This window comes from Urocitellus parryii, chromosome 3, assembly GCF_045843805.1.
Source record: "Urocitellus parryii isolate mUroPar1 chromosome 3, mUroPar1.hap1, whole genome shotgun sequence".
NCBI classification, from domain to species: domain Eukaryota; kingdom Metazoa; phylum Chordata; class Mammalia; order Rodentia; family Sciuridae; genus Urocitellus; species Urocitellus parryii.
This window is the reverse complement of record NC_135533.1, coordinates 206491350-206507642: the sequence shown is the minus strand read 5'-3', so window position 1 is coordinate 206507642 and position 16293 is coordinate 206491350. Positions and strand designations below refer to the sequence as shown.

The 16293-nt window shown below is 51.5% G+C and overlaps 1 protein-coding gene and 1 non-coding gene across 2 annotated transcripts in view; one reads left to right on the top strand and one right to left on the bottom strand.

Annotated features, from left to right (window-relative positions):
- Positions 1 to 1709: 1709 nt before the first annotated feature.
- LOC113183722 (U6 spliceosomal RNA) lies at positions 1710 to 1815 on the top strand. Its single transcript, XR_003300897.1, has one exon. It is a non-coding gene; the product is annotated as a U6 spliceosomal RNA (small nuclear RNA).
- Positions 1816 to 3154: 1339 nt separating this feature from the next.
- Brd4 (bromodomain containing 4) overlaps positions 3155 to 16293 on the bottom strand; it is an 85853-nt gene continuing 72714 nt past the window's right edge. Inside the window, exons 12-20 of the mRNA XM_026390117.2 lie at positions 10564 to 10616; positions 10036 to 10423; positions 8940 to 9527; positions 6268 to 6380; positions 6006 to 6168; positions 5742 to 5872; positions 5413 to 5618; positions 5077 to 5329; positions 3155 to 4755 (exon numbers count right to left, since the gene is read on the bottom strand). Coding sequence (XP_026245902.2) covers positions 4687 to 4755; positions 5077 to 5329; positions 5413 to 5618; positions 5742 to 5872; positions 6006 to 6168; positions 6268 to 6380; positions 8940 to 9527; positions 10036 to 10423; positions 10564 to 10616 — 1964 coding nt within the window. The 3' untranslated portion in view covers positions 3155 to 4686. The remainder of the gene's footprint in view (positions 4756 to 5076; positions 5330 to 5412; positions 5619 to 5741; positions 5873 to 6005; positions 6169 to 6267; positions 6381 to 8939; positions 9528 to 10035; positions 10424 to 10563; positions 10617 to 16293) is intronic.

Sequence of the window (16293 nt, the reverse complement as noted above, 5' to 3'; positions counted from 1 at the left end):
GGCGGGGCCGGAACCTACTATGGTAGATTCCAAGGCCCGGAAGCGGAAGAACAGGCAATGCCGGGGCGGTTAATCGAAGCAACCCGAAGAGGTCTCGGTCTCAGTAGCCTCGGCTACCATCCCACCCTAGTGGCTCCCGCCTTGGAGCGCGTGGCCTTCCCCTCGGCTTGACTTCGTGGGACCCAGTTGCATACTTCACCTAGTCCTGGTTCCAACGGCGAGTCCTGAGGCCTCTGCCCCGTCCAGTTCTCCTGTTGGTCCAGCGGGCCCACCAGCCCGCCCCTACACGGCTGTGATTGGACAGTGGCGGCCATTGATGTTCAAGCGACAGGTCCTGGACTGAGACCGGGATCTGGGCTCCGCCGGTAGAGAACAATGAAGAGGAAACCTCGACTCCTAGAGGATAAAACCAGCTTGGAAGCTGGAGGAGGGCCGGGGCGATTGGGGCCTTGGCGGCAAGAGGAAGCTGCGCCAGGCATGATGGAACCCTGGGTCATAGAGCCAAGTCCCTACCAGGAGCCACCTTCTTCCCTACCTTTTGCAACCCTCCCCCGAGATTTTAGGGACCGACACTCATTTAACTCTTATAGCAATGTTATTAAGTATAGATAATATTATTATGATGCTCTTGCATTACGGATCCATGAACCTCAAGTTTCAGGACGAAGACATTTGCCTTAAGTCATACAAACAGCAACCCAGAAAGATTTACTGAGGAAAGCATTAATCTGTGGTTCCAATCCCACAGCCATTGGAAAGCTTTCAGATTGTGATGGTTACTTATGTGTTTCTGTGGCTATTTATTTTCCGATTTGAAGCGTTATCCACTTACTTGCATTACCACCAGTGGATACCCTTTTCCATTTTTTTTTAATATTTATTTTTTAGTTTTCAGCGGACACAACATCTTTGTTGGTATGTGGTGCTGAGGATCGAACCTGGGCCGCACGCATGCCAGGAGAGCGCGCTACCGCTTGAGCCATATCCCCAGCCCCCCTTTTCCATTTTTACCTTCTTGGTTTCATCTAACTTAAAACTCTATCTTCACCGCCCACCTCTTTCCAGTTACTTGTTTTTGTGGTGCTGGGGATTGAACCCAGGGCCTGGTGGATGCGAGGCAAGCACTCCACCAACTGAGCTAAATCCCAGCCATATCTTTCCAGTTATTTATAGCGTCTCAGAAAGGAATGACACTACCGATTACACATTGCCTATATTTTTTGATTTTGGTGGTACTGGGCATAGAACCCAGGGGCACTTTACCACTAAGCTACATCTGCAGCCGTTTTTACTATGAGACAGGATCTTGATAAGTTGTTGAAATTCGTCTAGAACTTTTTATCCTCCTGCCTCAGCTTCCCAAGTAGCTGAAATTACAGGCTTGTGCCTAGCCATTGCACCAACTTTTGTTCTCTCTAGACTTCAGCACCTACCTTTCTTGATTAGCCTGTATCATTACTTTTTTTTTTTTTTTGGTCCTGGGGATTGAACCCAGAGCCTTGTGCAACTGCCCCATAACTGGTTTTTTATGTTTCATCAAATCAGACCTCTGACAACTTTATGGTCCCAGAATCTTTTCAGAGCTCTCGAATCTGGCTGTATGGCTGGCTGTTCTAAGTGTCTGGGAACATCTCTTCTTTAACAAACCCTGACCCTGGCACCCACTTTACCCTTTCTCCCAACTCTGCCCTCAAAAAGACAGCAGTAGTGTGCTCACTTCCATAGCACTTATACTAAAAGTGGAATGATTACAGAAAATTAGCATGGCCCCTGCACGAGGATGACTCACAAATTCCCCAAGCACTCCATAGTAAAAAAATAAATAAAAAATAAAAAGCAGTAGTCATAGAAGGGTAATTTTATATTCAGTACAAATGTTTATTTTTGCAATGAGAACTGCACAAAAAAAAAAGAACCTTTAGTATATAAGTGAAAAGTCTACGAATTCCCTTCTACAAATGTCTAAAGTGTTTTAATACAAGTCTCAGATTCACTGACATGATTATTGGCCAAGCGATCCGTGCATACAGTACAATGGGGCTTGTACACACCTCTTAACTTGTATAGGACTAAGATTTCTAGTACTGTGGGAGGGATTTGGAAATGGCCAGAAAAATTAAATAAATCCCAGTTCTAATTACAACCCAGTTAGAGAAACATCAGAGGGGTGTGGAGAAGGCCATGGCAGAGTTAAAAATCTTTAGCAGGAAGGTGCAGACAAAACTATCCAACTCAACTACTGACTCAGCCTGGGAAGTTTCTGAACAAAACAAATAACAAAAATGAAGAACGTGAGATGAGATGGAAGAAACCCCCCAAAACCAAAATATGTCAAATTTGAACTGGCACAGTTCAAACAGGCACAGGTATATGAAGTGCCTGGGGTGGGCAGGGATACTGAGGAAGTGGGGGGGGCCACTGACTGGATGCCTTAACTACACCCTCCCTAGGAGGTTTGGCAGATCCTAAACAAGACAAGGAAGGATCTTCATGGTTGAAAAAGGGGAATGTGGGTTAATAAACAGTGCTAGAAATGTTTCAGTTTGTCTCCACATACAAATAAATTATATGCTTGAACCTTACAACCTTGGGGCTTTTCTTGGTGCCACCCATACCTTGTGGCTGGGGTATGTGCGTACAGTAAGCCCACTGGCAGGGAGGCCACTTGTGGGCTTTCTGGAGTGGAAATGTGTGCGTTCTTGTGTGTGTGTGAACAAGGATCCTATTTGGGGGGAATGTACACTTACCTAAGAATATCTGGTTAACCCTGAGCTTAAATGAAAGGAGGAGTTAGGTAGAGGCAAGCAAGGTGGGATAAGTGGCCCAAATCCTTTGGTAAGTGGGGGACAAGGTGGAGGACAGCAAATAGGAAAAGTACGGTCTGGAGTTTGGCCAAAGTTCTATTGGGGCATGTCACCCACCTAGGCCAAGGTCCACAGGAAGGATGATGGGTTATCTGGGCTCCCTGTCACACCTTCAGCTTGTGAGCCTAAGTGGCTCCTGCCCAGGAAAAGCAGGAACAGGCTACAGGAAAGGGGTTATGTTGTATTGTTGATAGTTCTTGTGGCCTAGGTCCTGAGAGAAGTGAGGAACCTGGGCCTAGCCTAGGCAACAGTTGGTTCACAAAGAAATGTCAGGGAGACACCAGCATTAAAAAAGAGAGATGTGTTTATTCCATGATCAGTACAGACCAAATGCATATTCACCGTATGAAAGTCAAACCAGTCAGTGACTCCAGAGTTTGGCCAACACTGAGGCACCAGCATCGTGGTGTAGTGGGTTCTCATGGCACTCATAACCTCGCCAAGGGCTCCAATTATTAAAAAAAAAAAAAAAAAAAAAAAAAAAAATTATGGGAGGGAGCAGCCAACTGGTTGGGACTGAGTACTGGGCAGGGAAAGCCTCTGCCTCAGTCTGTGCCCCTTCACCCCCTAGTTCCTGGAGCCCACCTAATCCTCAGTCCCTTCCTTTCTTGGTTAAAAAACAAAAACAAAACAAAAAACCCCAAAAACAAAACACAGACTTGACATTAAAAACAAAGAAAGAAAAGCCAACAAACGGCAGGAAGAAGGGGATCGCAGCTTTCTGGTTTATAATTAAAAATAGACTAATAAGAGTTTGAAACCGAGTAAAATATAGGCAGGTTTTTTTTTTTTTTGCTTTTTTTTTTGTGGATTTTTTTTGAGTTTTGTTTTTTTACACTGGTTTGGTGGAGTCACCAACAAACTTCAAACAAAGATATGTCAACTATGTTCACTATACAGTACAGCCACGGTCACACACTACCCACAGTGCGGTGGGAGCCGCCGCTCAATGAGACGATCACACCATTTCGGAGATAAGCAGTGCCATTGTGTCTGGAGAAGAGAGAATTAAAAATAAAATAGAATTCAACAACAAAAATATATATATATAGAAAAAAAACAAAAACAAAAACAAAACAGAAACACAGGTGGGAAGGAACTGACTTTGGTTGGTGGCCTCACTCCCCGGACAAGGCCCGCCCACACTCATGGGACGGTCACCTTGATCAGAATTGCCATGGACACACACACACCTCCACGGCACTATTCCCTTTTGCACAAGCGAACACTTATAGAGAGCGGCTCTCAATTAAAGGCTTGTGGGGGGAGGGGAGGGAGGGGTCTGTTCAAGGCAAAGTCAGTGCCAGCAAGGGGATGTGGGCCACTGCCCTCGTCCGCTGCAGCCCACTTGGACCTGTCCTGGCCTCTTAGGAGCAAGCGGCGATGGCTAGGGTGTGGGGAAAGACTCCCATCAGGCAGGACGTCACAAACGTCATGTTCTCAGGGACAGAAAGTCAGTCTCGGTGGCGGCAGCGACAATGTCCTGTGTATACTGTGTAGACATTTGGCGGAGAGAAGGGCTTCTGCCCCACACACGGGGACACAGGCCTTGAGTCCGGCCGGCACTTGCTCTTGCTCGTATTGAGGCGTGCTCTGAGCTGACGTCCTGTGAGAGGGGTGGTGGGACGTCCCTCCGGCTGGCTGTAAGGCAGATGGGCTCTGCAATCTTCAGCTGCCCTTCAGACCTGCCCTGGGCATAGCATGCAGTAGGGCCAGGCCTGGAGACACCCCGGCCCCTGCTACCGCCTCCACTGCCGTCCCTAACACTATGGAGAGTCAATGTTTTGCCAGAAAATCAAAGTCAGAAGTCACCTAGGCGCTCTCAGAAAAGATTTTCTTCAAATATTGACAATAGATCACTTTGAAAATTCATGTCAATTGTAGCTGCCATCTGGAGAGAAAGAGGAAGGAGGGTGGGAATGAGTTCAGGTGCCCTGCTTCTACTGTGGCTCTAAGACTTTCTCTATACCCACCACCCATGTTGTCTGGGTTTGGCCCCTCACACCTTCCCCGGGATTCTTCCCTCAGCGCCCATTCTCAAAGCACTTGGGCCATTTATGTCCCATTTGAGCCACCTCTGAGACCAGAGGTTAGCCTGGAGTGCACTGGCAGGCCTGGGCTCACTATCTGCCCCTCCGGCTCCAAGGCCTCCTTTGCCAGTTCCTGCAGGTAGACTTCTGCCCAAGAGTCCCCACTATGGTCCCAAACTCACGGCCTCCCGGCGCCTTCGCTCCTGCTCCCGCTTCCTGGCCAATTCCCTCTGCTGGTCCAGCATGGACTGGGGCTGGGAGCTTTGGGCTTGGGGGGTGGCGGCGGCAGCCACAGCGGCAGCCTGCTGCTGCTGCTGCTGCTGCTGCTGCTGTTCTTGCCGCTGCTGCTGCTGCTGCTGCTGTTGCTCCTGGCGCCGCCGTGCCTCCTCATGGGCTCGCCGTGCCTGCTCCAGTGCATCTTCGTCCTCTCGGCTCCTGGGCAGAGCAGGGCCCTGGGTCAGCCTGGGGCCTTGGTGTGGCCCTGAGAGCCCCGATGCCCTGCCCGGACCACAGCCCACCTCATGCGCTCCTGCCGCAGTCGCTCTTTCTCCTTCTCTGCATGCTCAGCCTGTGCCTTCAGGGCCTTCTCACGCTCTTCCTTCTCCCGAGCAGCACGGCGAAACTGTTCGAAACTATCACTTGATGACTTGGCTGTAGAGGATGGGGTAGTTGGATGCTTCTGTACCAGGCTTGCCCAGGAGCCCATGTTCTTGATTTTCAGGTCCTGCAGGGCAGAGAAATGAAGAAGAGTGAGAAGCCTACTATGCTTGAGTAGGGAGCTCATGTCCTCTAAGGTGCCTCCCTGGTGTGGAGGACCTCAGGGCAACCATAGGCCTATTATCTCTACCTTTTTGGGTGCCACTGGCGTCTTAGGCTCCTGTTTCTGTTTGTCCTTGTCAGGGGCCCCTGGAGGGGCTGCATTCTGTTCAGGGGGCCGGATCACAGGTCTCCCAACATCCACAGGCTTCAACTCAGGTCCTGGAACACAAACAGCCTGTGGGCCGGGGCCCACCTTATCCCGGTGGGGCACGATCCATGGCCCCACAGTAAGCTCATGTCTGGCACAGGGCTGGGACCCTGAGCTCCAGCTGTGGACAAGGAGGGCACTCACGCTGGGGCAGGTGGACTGGGGCCTTGATGCTCTCTGGGTGTTTTGGGGGCTCCGGCCGCAGAGAGGGACTGAAGGGCTCACTGCGGATGATGGGTGAGTGGATTTTCTCCTCTTTCACCACCACAAGGGGCTGGGGCTGGACCACTGAGGCCTTATGCAAATCCTGAAAGAGCAGAGGCACAATGGTTGGTGAGGCAGGCAGACACCCCTGGCTGTGGTCCATGCCTGCCCCTGAGGGCTGTGACCCAGCTTGGCCCTTTACCTGCTTCTTAGGCTGGACATTTTGCTGGGGTGGAGACTGGTGGGTCAGGCTCTGGAACTGTGGCATCTGGGGGGAATGTATCATAAGCGGGGAGGGGGCTTCACGGAGGTGACCTAGGAGAGGACACAAGGAGTATGTCAGGGGGCTAGTGTAGAGGCGACCAGCCCTGGGCCTTGAGTAAACTAGAATGGGAAGGGAAAGCCTGGAAGTAGAACCAGCATGAGGCCTGGTCAGGCTTCAAAGAGTAAAGATCCTCTACTGGGCCTGCCTGGTAAGGATTTGATTCCCCTCCTCCAAAGGGCTGAGTGCTCCCTATCTCTCAGGATATGGGGCCCTTTCAACCACGTCCCGGGCTGAGTGCTCAAAGGGCTTTATGGAGTCCCATGACATCAGTACTAGTATATTGATCTTTCTACATACCAGACGCAAGAAACTTTAAAAACCACACCTCCTGATATGTGGGGTTCTCAGGTGGGGTCCAGGGACTAGTAGTTTTTGAAAGTAGTTTTAGTTCTGAAGTGTGGCTTGGGCTAAACACAAGGGATGTCAACTCAAAAAGGATGAACCTGGCTAACCTCCCTGCTTTTCCTCTGAGCAACCTGGCCCACCTGGGTGGTTGCTGAGTATCTGGGGCTTAGTCCCTGGGGGTGAGGGTGGGGATCTTCAGGATCCTTCCTAAAGTCCTATACCTTAACTCAGCTTATCTGCAAAACGGGCAAGACAGGGACAGGACTCCACCTGAACACAGCAGGTAGAACAGATACGGGGGCTTCAAGCTAGCCCACTATGTGGCTAGGAGAGACCCAAAGAGTTGCAGATCAAGAGGAATTCTGGACAGCCCTGCTGCTGGCCACTGGGAAATGGACCATGGAGTACTTCAGTCTTCTCAGCGGTACAGTAAGGAAACCCAGGTCATAGTGAGCCAGCTCCTCAGGTCTGGGCAAGGAGCCAAGTCCCACCCAATCCAATGCAACCCCGACACCCTTCTGCCCAAATCCTTGCCTGAAAGAGGTCTTGCCACCTGATACAGTTTGGCTAGTTACAGCTCAGGACAAGCCACAGTATCCACAAAAGTAAGCGCTGCCTTTCCAATGTGCTCTGAGTTCGACTTCATGCTTCTCACTAAGCAATCTAATTTGGTCGGTCCTATATGTTGACCTCCTCCAGGTCGTGCTTCAAAGCCACTGTCTATCAGCAAAGGTACTCCTGAGTCCTCCAAGGGCCCCCCCAATTGAAGGTCCCTATCTTGGTAAGCCTGGAGCAGACCATAATGCCCCAGGTGTGTCATACCCTCATGTTACTCTCTAAAGTTAGGTCTCACACCTCCCTCCAAAAAACACTAATAAAAGTTGCTTGGAGCCTACACTGTGGCAATGTTTGCCCTGTTCTTAAAGCCTCATAACCCAGTGGGGTTGGTTTTACTGGTCTTGACACTACTTCTCATTGTAGTGGGTGGACCCCTTTGGATGTTACCATCTTCTTCTGCTGGCCCAGGTTTTAGCCTGGTTCCAGTGATCCAAAGGCCACACGAATACGACAGGCTCCCATCTAAGGCTAGACCCTCGGGCCAATCCACCTGCTGGTGGCTGTAGAGGGATGGCACTGAAAAGCTGACCAGGTGCCCAGGGATGCCGGCTGAGCCTCTGTGGAACTCTTGACAACTTAGTTTTTGGCTCAAAGACCCCAGCTGGGTTCTAACCCTCACCACTCCTTATGCCCCTTCCTAGGCTGTAGGAGTTTGAGTGGGGGTTTGGGATTCAAAGAGTTGGCCTGACGTCCTAGGCTATTGGCCTAAACTGCCTGAAATGCCAGTTCTTCTGTCATCTGTTGATCACCTTCTTCCCACAGGGAAGCTTGGCCTGCTCTGGGCTGAGAACAGCCACAGCTGCACAGTGATGAAGCCCTACACCAGTTTTTCCCAGGGAGGACAGACAGCTGCTCTCAGATTAGGACACGGGCAATCCATTTGGCACCTGGAAGCTTTTGTTGGGTTTAGGAGCAGCCACAGCCCTGCTCTGCTCTGCTGCTCAATTTGTGGGCTGCACCTGGAGAGCCCCCAAGGCAGACTGTACAACCTACGCTGTCAGTCCAGGATCATTGCCCTGATCCTTAATGTTACCATATCATAAGATATAAGCTGGGACATGGCCAGAATATTTTGATTACCAGGTGGGCCTCACAGTGCTGAGAGCAGAGCCCCCCTGTTCCAAAACAGCACTCACAGCCCAGACCTGCTCCTGGCTCTGCCTGAATCTCATTTCCATCTTGCTTACTAATTCAACTATTGCTTGTACCATAGTCACCTCCTCCAGGAAGCCTATTCTGAACTCCAAAGGTGGATTAGGTGCCTCCCTGGGGCTCCTGGATTCCCCACCTTGCAGGAGTTAAGGGTGCATTGCCATGTTCTTGACTGTGTGTTCTAAGAGAAGGAAGAAAGGAAGCCTTACTTTGAGCAATCTCAGTTTGCAAGCAAGACAGACATCTAATAAAGACACTGTAGGAAGCACCAATGCTCCCTGGGTACAGCCCCTCTCTTCAACTGCCCCAAGCATTTGAAGCTCAGTTCTGAGCTCATCATAGTCTGGAACATAAGCTAACTCTCCCCCCCACCCCAAGAATAAAACTCAGGCCCAATACTGGCCTCCCCAGAGCCCAAGGGCAGGGGCACTTACCAGTTGAGTAGGGGTCTGACTTGTGGTGCCGGGGTGAAGGGTGATGCTGGATAACTTGTTGAGGTTTGGCGGGCTGGGCTGGGGGTGGCTGCTGGCCTGGGGGTGGGTGGGGTGGCTGCTGGCCCGGGGGTGGTGGAGGTTGCTGGATGTGGGCGGAGAACTGCATGGGTTGCAAGTGTACGGGTCGTGGTGGGGGCTGGTGCTGCTGCTGGGGTGGCGGCTGGGGCTGGGGTGGTGGTGGTGGTGGTGGCTGCTGCTGGAGCTGCTGTTGCACAGAGGGATGGGGTGGGGGGGGCAGGGGTGGAGGGGGCTGTGATTGCACCTTCACGGAAGGGAGTAGCGGCGTTGGGGGCTGCACCTTCTGCAGTTGCTGCAGATACAGCTGCATCTGCATGGAGGTGAGGGGTGGGGCAGATGGCTCTTCATCCTCCAGCAACACTTGGGGTGGCTGGGGCATAGGGGGCTGTGGGAGCAGGGGTGGCTGAGTCAGGGCAGGTGACACGGCAGGGGGCCGGGTGGGCTTGGCGGGGAGGGCAGCAGCTCGGTTGCTGGGCCGCGATGGCTGCTGGGGCAGTGCGTTGTGCAAAGCTGGAAGAACACAATATTGTGGCAGTGAGGTCAAAGAGTCCTGTGACCAAGGCTAGCCTTTCTGCTCTACGCTGACCCCATCTGAACTCTAGTGACCTCCTTTTGGCCTCTTATCAACTAGCACTCTCTCCCCACCCTCTATAGCTGTGCTGTCCCCCCCAACCCTTCCGCTGGTTGTTTTCACACAGCTTCCTTAGGACTCAGTACAGGCCTTGGTCACCTACTCACAGACCTTCACCAGTTTATCAGGATGGTGGTGGTCCTGTCCTTCATTACCCACTACATGCTCTCCAGGCTCCACAGGACTAACTTTTATCAGGATGTGTTCCTACATCCCCCAAATGTGAACTGCAGAGGGATCCCATCATTTTTCACCTAACACAATGCCTGGTCCCACAAAAATGAATCCGTATCTTCTGACCTGAGCAGCTGAAGCTAAGAAGTTGTTTGAAGTACCCAGTTATGGCAGGGTAGAACCCAGGTGGAAGGGGGCAGTGCCACTGCTCACCTGGAGGAGAGACCACGGCGTGCTGGTTGAGATGGGGCGGAGTGCTGTGCTCAGGTGGTTGGGGCAGGTGAGGGGGCAGCTCAGGCTGCGGCAGATGCAGGATGGGCTGTGTGAAGTGGCCGATGGGGTCGAAGACACTGCCTGGGAGCTGCGGCTCCAGAACTGGCACCTGGGCTGCGATGAAGGGTGGGGGTGACGACTTCATCACGGGGGCTGCCTGCTGTGGCATGGAGGGTGTGGGTGGTGGTGGTGGGGGTGGTTGCTGCTGCTGCTGCTGCTGCTGCTGCTGTGGAGGTGGCGGTGGTGGGGGCTGCTGGGGAGGAGGGGGTGGCTGCTGGGGTACAGGAGCTGGGGCCGGCTGCATCTGCTGATGGTGGTGGTGATGGTGCTGCAGGCAGACAGAAAGATATAGAGGCTGATATCAGGCAGGGACAACAGGCCCAGTCAGCCCCAAGGTGCCCCTGGGGCCGAAAACTGAGTGGCCTGCCAGCTCTCACCTAAGGGAGAGGACGACCCTGAGCCACATACCTTCTTCTGGTCCCTCCCGGGATGCCCCTTCTTTTTTGACTTCGGAGCCATCTCTGCAGAGAAAAAAAAAGGTGGTAAGGTTCTGGGGGAGGTCATAAGCTGGCTTTGAATGCAGAAGAGGAAAAAAAGGGTGCAGGGCTTTGAGGGTATCTAGGTTGGTCCAGAATGGTCATTTTGGGAAAGGGAATGATGGGTGTCACCTATCCATCCATGTTTCCAAGTGGGGGCTATGCCTGAAAAAAGCCTCTCCTGCCAAGCTTGACCACCAGTGCCATTAAAGGATCATCTGCTGGCCACAATGGAAATTGAGCTAAAGAGTTCTTGCCCAAGGCCTTCCCTTATCCGTGTGTCATTTTCATTGTCCATGTGCTCTGGACCCCAACTGGCTGTTTTGGGATAACCTACGATGTTGAAAATGATCCAATTCATTGAACCGCTGAGAAAAATGAGCTGAGAAGTTAAGAAGACTTGTTCAGGGTTACGCAGCTAAAGTGTAGCAATCTGGGGCCTCTAATTGCATTGCCTTCTGAGACCCTCACCTTCCCATTGTCCCAGGGGAAGCAATGGCTGGGGTTGAGAGACCAGTGCTGTCATAGCCTGGTCGCAGAACCACAGGATGAGTGAGGAAAGTACCATCAGTGGGAATGTAGAGAGGGTCCCCCCAGTGAGCACCTTTGGAGAGGAAAGGAAGCAAATTAGCCTCCACAGAAGGAACAGGTACAAACAGGGCAGATGCCCATTGTCATGGCTATCAGAGGAGGAGGACACCAGCCTGCTTCCTCTTCCCTCAGGGGAGAAGTCCATTCTCTGGGGCAGAGCCAACATGTTTCAGAGAAGACAGCATGTACCCTAACTTCTCCAGGGCCATTGGCTTGGTATTGACACCGTGTAGACATTTCTGGGGTGTGCCTGCCTCCTTGACGCAAACTTTATGGCCTGTGCACTCACCTCTGCTCCTTTCCCAGAGGTTCATGCTAAAGAATGTTTACCAGCTGGATACCTCCTCAACAGATGGTGTACCAGTTCCAGAGAAGGAAACCACCCCAGCCTGTGCTCCCAGGCTGGCAAGTAATATAGGTAGAATCTTTCAGATTCTTGTCATGGAGGCAAGAATCTCATACCTTGTACCTTTGCCTGGCTTCCCCTGAACTCCTTGCCAGGACGCCAAACCTTACTGCTGGTTTCAGAGGATGTATGCTTTGTCTAAATCAAGGCTACCTCTCTGCTCAGAGTTGTTTCTGTGCTAAGGGCTGTGCTAAGCTTTGGAGATGCATGACCTTGAAGTGCAGTGTGCCACCAAAGGGATGAGAAAAAACCTCATGCCTTGTAAAAGCTCATCACTCCATGGCAAAAGACAAGACATGGACACACACCTCAGCAGCTATAGACACATGTCCTCATACAAATGGTGAAGGCAGCAAGTGAGGACATCTAGGACATGGGAACCAAAGATGAGGTTCCAAACCCAAACACCAGGATACAGGGCTCAGGACTCTAGGTTAAGAGTAAAAATCTAGAGGGGTGTTCTTGTAGATGAGATATACAAAAGAGGGCAGTTTAGGTAAGCCTGCAGGGTCAAGGCAACATCTGTTTGCTGTGAGGCTGGAGGAACACTAGCTGGAGAGGCTAGATGCCTCTGGACCATAGGTGTGGTGAGGTTTGCAGAGCTCTGATGTCTTACGAGGCACAGGCCACTGAACCAAGGAATAGGAGGAGCAGTCCTGGACCTCTCCAGGATAAGCTCTTCTAGCACCTGTTCCAGTGCAAGGTGGTGGTGGGCCAGAGTAGCTATTCAAATGCTGGGCACACTTCTGAGGAAACTTGGCACAGAAAAGGGAAGTTAGGGAAAGAAGCGAGGTCACTATGTGAAGTCTGACCTAGAGAAGCCTCAGAAATATGTCCAGACACGGTCGAGTGGTGGAAAGGGGCTGAGTGGGGCCATGGTAGCATGTTGTCTAGTATCCTTAAACAAAGCATTCCTTTTTCCCTTACAGAAAGGAGGGGCAGTTGAGCAGAGGTCCACACGATCAGGCACGGGACCAAGTACTGCGGGCTCCTGGGGATTCTAAGGAGTGTCTTGGCTGCCTCGGAAAGCTCACAGGGAGTGTGTTCCAGGTTTGTCTCCTGAGACAAGGTGGAAGGCTGGACCCAGATGAGACTAAAGGAGCCAGTGGTGGGGCCAAGGAGAGATGGAGTGTGTTTTGGGACAGCCCTATTTGGCTCCCATAGCCTGGGCCTTGTGTTGGAGTTACCAGTAAGACAAGACATGGAGTGCACAGCTTCACAACACACCAGCCCCAGACACCCCCACACAAAACTCTCTGGAAAGGGTTACATGGAGATGGCCTCAAGTACTGTGTGATCTTTATTCCATGACAATCTTCAACTCAACACAAATTTCATCTTTACATAGGATATTAATTGTACAAAGGAATAAAACGTTTTGTAAAATCTGATTAAAACACTGATTTCTCCCATCCCACCCCCCACCCAGCCCCACTTCAGCCAAGGAGACAAAAAGGAGGGTGCAGGGCAGTGTGGGGTGGGGTAGAGAAGAGGAGCCCTCGCTAGCTCCCCAAAAGGACCCCAACTAGCCCTTGGCTGAATCCTTCTATTGCCTGGGAACAGGAAGCTGCCAACAAGGAAGTGTGTGGGTACTGTCCTCTCTGCTGTTTCCCAGGCACTCAGCACAGGTGACAGCTTAAGTCTATAGAGCTCTCAAGCTCAATGGGCTCTGGATATGCTCTGCCAGATGGAAGCCCCATAGGCAAGAAAGATGGGATGGAGAAGGACCAAGGAGGACCCAGCAGGAGAACTGGACTGTAGCTACAACCTGTATACACCTTGTCGGGGTGAGAAAAGGGGTGGCATGTGGCTGAGACACTGTGGGAATCCAGGCTGCCATTTGGTCCAAGACAGCAGAATCTTCCCAGAAAGATAATGCCAGCAGCTTCCCAAGTGTCCTGTGGGAATCTCTGGGCACAAAGCGCCCCATCCCAGCCAAGCCAAGTTCACTGGGAACACATAAGGCGCAGGCCAAAGGGCAGCTCAAAATAGTCTGTTTGGCAAATGGAGCTGACTGGAAGCCGGATGCCTGGAAAGGACTGGGAGTGGTTTAGGAACTCAGAAGTATCACTGCAGGGCCCTGGGAAATTTGGGGGAAGCTACGGCTAGACCCTGTGGCCACAGCAGGTCTGGAGCAGCACAAGGACACAAGGAGCTGGGGAGGGCTGCCAGACTTCTTCAGGCAGGCACCCACAACCTGACAATAAATGGCACCTCCTCAATGTGCTTCCAGCTCCAGAAGGCAGACTCCAAGGTTCCAGGAGATGGCAGACCTCTAGGAAATACACGTAAACTACACTTTTTAAAAAGAAGGGGAAAAAGAGCCCTCTAGAATGTAGATAGAGTTTCTTAGGGAACGTTTCATGTTAGGCAGTATTTTTTGCTGAGATGCTGGTCTCATGACCAAAAAAGGGCTGGTATTTAATTTTAGAGCAAAAAAGCTATCTGGTGCCCCTGGAAGGGCTTGGATGATGTGGCCACCCTCAAGTGCCCCAGCCCCAGTAACTGTCATCATCATTCTAGGGGACTGGTAATGCCCCTCAAAAGATAGGCAGCAGGTGGCCCACAAGGGGCTGTGGTTGACGGCCTGAGTGACCCTCACCAGAAGCTCTGGAAATTACTTTCCTCTTGAGGAAAGAGGCCAAAGAAGTTGGGAAAATGCCCACCAGGCAACATAAACTTCTAGAAATAGAAATAATGGGGATGGAAGGAGGATTTCAGGAGGCTTGAGTCAGCTGTGGCTGGTGATAGCCTCCTTATCAAGCCAACCAGGATGGCCCCACTGAGTCTTCCAGGGCCCAGATGGCCTTGTCTCTGAAGCCCGACTCCTTGTATGGGGAAGCTGAGGAGGTCAGAGTATTCTTTCTTATGCTAAATGAAATTCCTGGGCCAAAGTCACTTGAAGGCCTGAGAGGGAAGCACTTAGGGTCTGGAGTCTCAGAAAAAGAGGGAATGAAGAAAGAAAATATACTGTGATCAGGCTTTGCACATGGAGGAGCACCACATGTACACGTATATGGGGGGATTGTCATCACCCTCCAGGAGATGCTACCCACCCAAATGACCCCAGATGATCAGGGAGGCTGGGCACGATAGCCAGGCAGTCTTTGCACAGGGAGGCCTGGGCGGCCGGCCAGGCAGGCAGCCTTCCCAAAGGTGGGATTAGGCGTGTGCTGCTGGACATGACTAATCCACCCCAGGGGACAGGCCCAGGGCTCTGAGGAATTCCATAACTTGATGGAGTCCTGTCCCTTTCACAGAAGAAAATGGACTTAAGCTATAGCTTGCTGGGAAGGAATCTGGAACTGAAGACCGTTTTATTAAGAGTCCGTGTCCAATGATTAGGCAGGACCTACATAGAGGAAGAGAGAAACCAGTGTGAGAGAAATGGTGTGGAATGTACCATCAAGTCACAAGAACAGAAGAACTGCAGACTGAGCCAGTCTTCTGTGCCCCAGTGGCTGACAGGGCACGAGAGAATGGTGCTGGAGACTAGGAACCCTGCCTAAGGCAGGAACAGACCCCACCTTTCCTTTAGAAGGGCCATGGATCCAGCTTGTTCAGACCTCTCCAAAATTGCCCTGAGCTTATTCACACTTCTAGACAGAACACCTGTTTCCACTAACAAGTTCCATATGTGTCCCAACTGCCTGCCTGCTACATCTCCTTCACCATTACTAAGTTGCTCCCTTTCAATGTCAGAGACACCTCTCCCTGTCCCACTAGCCAGTATGTTAAGCCCATCAGTCATCTGCTAACTCGAGTCTTCTTCTTTGGTGTGGCTAGAGAACCACCACCCCTGACAGGGGTGTGGCGTGCAGGACCTCCAGATGAGGGAGGCAAAGAGCAGAGCCTCATCTTTGCGTTCCTCTAGATCCCCAAAGCAAAAACAAACAAATAATAAATAAACCCCATGAATTATAAAGAAGACTCCATGACACTACTGAAGAAGGGGGTGGGGATGGAGAAGGACCAAGGAGAAAAATCTTGTCCTTCCCTTCCTTTTCCAGGGCATCAAACATGGTTTCCGGATCAGGGAGGGGCACCAGGCAAGTCCACCCTTGCAGCAGCAGTAGAACAACCACACCTCTGCTGGAGTCCTGGATGCAACAACACACTGCTCCCTGGTCCTCAACACATGCCTGGGAAAACCCCACCCACCATGGCCTCTCACTGTAGGCCACATTCCATAAGGATGGCCCTCAACCCAGTGAAGCCTTAAACTCCTCCAGCTGTAATTCGTGTGTGTGTGTGTGTGTGTGTATACGGTTGTCACATGGCTGTGCAGACCCCCAACCCCTACATGGACTTCACTCCTTTCCAAGGGCAAATGTCATATCCTGGGAGCAGGCAAGCCATGGCCTAGAGATATGACTGGAATGAGTCCCTCAAAGACTCTGGGGGCCAAGAAGCCCAGACTGGTTTGGTTAAGAGTGTCCCATGGCCTCTCTCTGCACTTCCCAGCTCAAATCCTTCCAAAATATCCAACATTCCTTTTTACCCTGGAGCTAGTAAGAAACGCCCACATGCTCTCCAATCCTGGGAAAAGGAAATCAGGAGACTAAAATAGCTGCACTGCGTTCTGCTGTAACAGGACAAAATCAGAGAAAATCTCCTCATATGTCCCGGAACCTCTGTCTTGGCACAGATAGGTGTGGGGGATGC